The sequence below is a fragment of the Vicia villosa genome, linkage group LG1 (genome assembly GCF_029867415.1).
Source record: "Vicia villosa cultivar HV-30 ecotype Madison, WI linkage group LG1, Vvil1.0, whole genome shotgun sequence".
NCBI lineage: Eukaryota > Viridiplantae > Streptophyta > Magnoliopsida > Fabales > Fabaceae > Vicia > Vicia villosa.
This window is the reverse complement of record NC_081180.1, coordinates 177318775-177324555: the sequence shown is the minus strand read 5'-3', so window position 1 is coordinate 177324555 and position 5781 is coordinate 177318775. Positions and strand designations below refer to the sequence as shown.

General features: G+C 35.0%; 2 protein-coding genes across 2 annotated transcripts; both read left to right on the top strand.

Moving 5' to 3' along the window:
• Positions 1-1053: 1053 nt before the first annotated feature.
• Positions 1054-1650, top strand: LOC131660105 (secreted RxLR effector protein 161-like). The gene is made up of 2 exons (XM_058929245.1): positions 1054-1336; positions 1430-1650. Exons 1-2 carry the CDS (start codon positions 1054-1056, stop codon positions 1648-1650), a joined length of 504 nt encoding a protein of 167 aa, XP_058785228.1.
• Positions 1651-2308: 658 nt separating this feature from the next.
• On the top strand, positions 2309-2752 carry LOC131660095 (uncharacterized). Its single transcript, XM_058929234.1, has one exon. It carries the CDS (start codon positions 2309-2311, stop codon positions 2750-2752), a length of 444 nt encoding a protein of 147 aa, XP_058785217.1.
• Positions 2753-5781: the final 3029 nt, after the last annotated feature.

The window sequence follows — 5781 nt, the reverse complement described above, 5'->3', positions numbered from 1 at the left end:
GAAGGGTATGCCTCAAAGGCTCCAAGATTGTGAAGTTTTCACGACAACGAGATCAAAAATGATGGTGATCTTATTCACTTTGCGCTTATGGCCGAATCTGAGCCCGTTAGCACGGAAGAGGCACTAAGCGATCCAAAGTGGGTGTGTGCGATGAAAGAGGAACTGGAATCGATTGAGAAAAATAATACTTGGGAGTTGGTTGATTTGCCGGAAAGAAAGAAGTCAATCGGTGTGAGATGGGTCTATAAGGTAAAAGCAAATCCAAAAGGCGAAATAGTCAAGTATAAGGCTCGACTAGTGGCGAAGGGATTTTTGCAACGTGAGGGGATAAACTTTGAAGAAGTATTTGCACCGGTAGCTAGAATAGAAACCATACGGCTGGTTGTTGCTATTGCGAATAATAACAATTGGTCAATTTTTCAAATGGATGTGAAATCCGCTTTCTTGAATGACCCTCTTGAAGAAGAAATGTATGTGGGACAACCACCCGGTTTTATTGTGAAGAATCAAGAGGATAGAGTTTACAAACTAATGAAAGCTATTTATGGTTTGGAACAAGCTCTGAGAGCTTGTAACAAACGCATTGATGGTTTCTTGCTTGACATAGGCTTCAAGAAGTGTGTATCCGAACATTATGTTTATGTGAAGTCGGATGCGAGCAAGGATGTTATCATACTTTGCCTCTATGTTGATGACTTGTTAATCACGGTCAGCAATGAATCAAACATCTCAAAGTTCAAGAGTGAGCTTATAGAAGAGCTTGAGATGAGTGACCTTGGTGTATTGAAGTATTTTCTTGGCATAGAGTTCCACAAGTCAAAGGTGGGGCTTCTTATGCATCAAAGGAAGTATGTGTTAGACATCTTGAATAGATTTGATATGGAGCATTGTAATGCATCCATAACACCGGATGATGCAAGGTTACAATTGTCCAAGAGTGAAGATGAACAAGATGTGGATCCAACTTAATATAGAAGGTTAATTGGATCATTGAGGTATTTGTGCAATACGCGGCCAGATTTGACGTTTAGTGTCGGTATTGCTAGTAGGTTCATGGAGAAGCCTAAAGTATCACACTTGGCTGCAATTAAGAGGATCCTTCGATACACTAAAGGAACTCTTGGTTGTGGAATTCTCTTTTCCGCAACGGATAATGGTGGTAAATGTGAATTACTTGGTTATACCGATTCAAGTTGGTGCGGAGATAAAGATGATAGAAAGTCTACGACGGGATATGTCTTTATGTTCGGCGGAGCACCAATCTCTTGGTGTTCTAAAAAGGAATCGGTAGTTGCACTCTCGTCTTGTAAGGCCGAGTATATCATTGCGTCATTGTGTGTGTGCCAAGCGGTGTGACTTAGGAACCTACTGAAGGAGCTGGGCAACAACTTTGATAGTGCTGTCACATTGTTGGCTGATAATATTTCAGCCATAAATCTTGCTAAAAATCCCATTGCACATGGGAGAAGCAAGCATATTGAGATGCATTTTCACTACTTAAGAGATTTAGTAAGTGCAGGCCAGTTGAGGTTAGGATACTGCAGAAGTGAAGAACAAGTTGCGGACTTGTTGACGAAAGCGGTATTGAATGAAGATTTCAAGAAGCTATTGAGGAGATTGGGTATGAAGAATGTTGAGCACTTGAATTAAGGTGGTGTTATGGTTGTAGAATAAGTCAAATGCAGTTGGATGCCTTTATAAGCTGTTTTAAAGAAACAGCTTATTGGATAAGTGCTTTTGGACAGCTGTTGGAATTCTGTTTTTAGTAGTAGAAACCAATTTCCCCATATATGGAAACCGGTTTCTGGCGCGATATTTTGAAAATTAAAAGGCTGTCAGTTTGTGTGCAGTTTTGTATATTTTGTCCTAAATATAATTTTTTGAGATTTTATTTGGTCTTTTTATGAGAACTTTTTGAATTTGTAATTGTATTAACTATTTGTGTTATTAGCATACTTTATATATATATATATATATATATATATATATATATATATATATATATATATATATATATATATATATATATATATATATATATATATATATTACATTTTTCCGTAACACATAATAAAGTTGATTTTGGAAATGCCTACGATAAAGTTATTTGGGGTTTTCTTAAATTTTTGTTAAGAATGATGGACTTTGTTGAAGTTTGGATGAAATGAATTGAAGCGTTGATTTTTTCTAGTAAAATGTCGGTGTTGATAAACAGTAGTCCTACAAAGGAGTTTTTGTTTGAGAGAGATTTGAGACAAGGTGATCCCTTTACCTTTTTTTTGTGATCGTGGCGGAAGGTTTAAAGGGGATGGTTAGTAAGTCCGTGGAGAATGGAGATTATGAGGGATTTAACATCAACGGTAAATGCTTTGTAAACATCCTTCAATTTGCGGATGACACGTTAATGGTGAGAAATGGTAGTTGGAAGCACATTTGGGCTATCAAGGCAGTGTTGATGAGGGGTTTTGAGCTTGTGGTGGGATTGGGGATTAACTTTCACAAAAGTAATCTAATTGGTGTGAATATTAATTCTCATTTCTTAGAAATTGCTACTGGTTTTCTTTCTTGTAGGAAGGAAGAAAAAGAGTTCATTTTTCTTGAAATTCCTATCGGGTATAATTCTAGAAGGATCTCAATGTGGAAGGGGATTTTGACTAAGATGAAGAACCGGCTTTGGTGTTGGAAGGGTCGTATGCTAAGTTTTAGGGGTAGATTGACTTTTCTTAAATCAATGTTGTTTGGGGAGTTTTAGAGGATCGTAGAAAGATTCATTGGGCGAGTTCGAAGGTTGTTTGTCTTCCAATTGAAAAGGGTGGTCTTGGGTTAAGAAGGATTGACGATTTTAATGTGGCCCTTCTCCACTAGTGGAGGTGGAGGGTTTTAGTCAAATCTAAAGCCTTGTGGTATAACGTGCTGAAGGCTCGTTACGGTGATATTAATTTGCAGGTTGTGAATTCTAGTGGATTTCAAAATAGGAGGTTTCTCACTTCTTCTTCTTGGTGGAGGGATATTATTTGTTTAGATAAGTATTTTCCAAGGAATATTTTTGTTTCGAATTGTAGATTTCTTTTTGGAAATGGTTTCATAATTTCTTTCTAGCACCCTGTTTGGTTAGAGGAATTTTGTCTCAAGGAGAAATTCCCTTTGATGTTCAATTTATCTAACTTAAAAGACGTGGCAGTAGCTTGCATGAGAGGCTGGCTCAGCGGAGAGTGGAAATGGGGGGGACTTCATGGTCGCTATTTTACCGAATGGTGTTGCTGCTTTCGAAATGCAGTTGCTACTGCATTTACTCTAGAATGTGAGACCGGATACGACCAGCACATACATCATATCTTGGATTTCACTTGAAATTAAACCTCTTTAAGAATTTTCGCATGCCGAAAACCAAGTTGAAACTTTATGGTGCAACTTCCATGTTGGTAAGAAGCTCTTCAATCATCGACATAATCTTTCACCTTGTGTAGTCTTGATTATGTCAACACATCTTTGACTTGAACTTTCCACAAGTCAAAAACAATTTTCCATCAATTTTTTCTAGCCCAAACTACATACTGGAACTTGTGACTGCAACTCAACAACTATTCACAACACAACCCTTCTTTTATGATGTGGAAGATCAGACAAAACTGCAACCACAGATCATACTAAGAACTCCTATCCTTGGATTGAACCAAAAGCTCTGATACCAGCTGTAGGGAAAAATAACAAACATAGAGAAAAAAATAGGAACATAATAACACAAGAGATTAACGTGGAAACTCCAAAATCGGAGAAAAAACCACGACCATTGTCGAATGACAACCAGACAATAACACTATGTAAAAAATTTTACAACACATAATATATCCTCAACTACCCTAGGTCCCCAGTACACCCACACCCTCCAAAATAAATATTTAACTACATCTAACACAGAAAGTCAAATACAAGCTTAAAGTGCTTTTGACTGGTGCATCTTGGAACAAAGAACTTGAATCCTATATATAACTTTGGACTTGTGACTCTTCTCTTATGCTCTTGTACTATATTGTTGTGAGGTTGTAGTTAAATTTGTTGGGGAGTCCGAGAAAGTCGGGAGCACCAACAGGACCAATGCTCCAGGACCACAAGAGAGAGAGAGACGCCGCATCTCAACCCAAAACCTTAAGGTGTTACGTAAATGGATTATCTCTCTTATAAATCCAACATTTCATCCATTCATAAGAAATGTGGGACTTTAACCACTCACACTTGCACCCAACAGTCTCCCCCACAAGTGTGACTCCTCCACATCCTATAAAATGATCCAACACTAAATCCAGCTCCCGCTCCCCCACCAAACCAAACCACGGCTCTGATACCACAATTGGGGTGTCCGGAAGACTCGGGAGCACCAATGAGATCAATGCTCCAGGATCACAAGAGAGTGTGACGCCGCATCTCAACCCAAAATCTTAAGGTGTTAGGTAAATGGATCATTTCTCTTATAAATCCAACATTCCACCCATTCATATGCAATGTGGGACTTTAACCAATCACACTTGCCCCCAACACTTGCTTGTGTTTTTTGTCCGGCTAAGAGTGAATCGTTGGATCACTCTCTCTTGTTGTGTCGTGTTTCTATTTTTGTTTGGAAATAGGTGGCCGACTGGATAGGTTTCGAAGATTTTGCGACTATTTGTTTCAAAGATAGTTTTTTTGAGGTGGAGCTCTTATTACAAGCGGAACAAAGTGAAAGGAGGAAATGAATGATGCGTTTGATTGGCAACTTATTGGAATTTATGGATTTTTAGGAATGACATTATTTTTAAGAATGATACTGACAACGTTTTAGAAGTGGTTTGGAACATAAATGTGTTGGTTCAAGATAGTCTTTCATTATTTTATTTTTCTTAAAATTCAATTGATTGTAATTTTTCTTTTGTCGAAATTTGTCTCGTTTATTTTGTAATCGGGATTGAGAACCTATAGTTCTCTTATCAATATATCTTGCTTAAAAAAAATAATATAGAATGATAAATATATATATATATATATATATATATATATATATATATATATATATATATATATCAAATATGTCTCTTTTAAATATTAATTTGTGAAAAAATAAAAATATTTCCACACAAAATTATAAATATTAATAAAATTTTAAACTCCTGGTCCTTTTATTTATAAAACTATAATAAACTCATAAAATTCTTTAAAAAAATTCGACAGAGAGAAGGTACTAACTACTAAGTACATTTCTCCCAAAATATTTTAATTTTACCATTTATAATGGTAGAAAATTCACGGTTACTTATATTAAAGTTGACTAAATAAAAGTGTCATATTTTTTAATTTTTTTCTTTTTTTATTCTATGTATTTTTATACTAAGTACATGTTATTTTTGTAAAAAAAAAATATATGTTTTTATTTATATATCATTTTTAAAGTTCAATCAAATATTTATTATAAATTTGTCATCTCCATATATTATAGAGATAAATAAATAAATAAGAAATTAAAAAATGAATAATGATATTATAAAAAAAGAAATATTAATATTAAAAATAATAAATTTATTAATTATATTAATATAGGTAGAAAATAAAAAAAAATGACATGTAAACGAGAACATAAAGTAGAAAATAGTAACTTATCAATATGTTATTTTTTTCAAGATTAATTAATTAATACTAGTATAGTGAATGTGCTATATATCTGAAAATCATCCAATCAATTATATGACTATTAATGTGTATATATATCCAAAATGCCCCCACTTTGTCTTGTTCCCCTCTAGACCCTAAGTG

Coding starts and splice junctions, on each gene's coding strand:
- LOC131660105 (XM_058929245.1), top strand. CDS start 1,054: ATGGAGAAGCCTAAAGTATCACACTTGGCTGCAATTAAGAGGATCCTT. Junction 1,337..1,429: donor GTATATCATTGCGTCATTGT/GTGTGTGCCAAG, acceptor ATAATATTTCAG/CCATAAATCTTGCTAAAAAT.
- LOC131660095 (XM_058929234.1), top strand. CDS start 2,309: ATGGTTAGTAAGTCCGTGGAGAATGGAGATTATGAGGGATTTAACATC.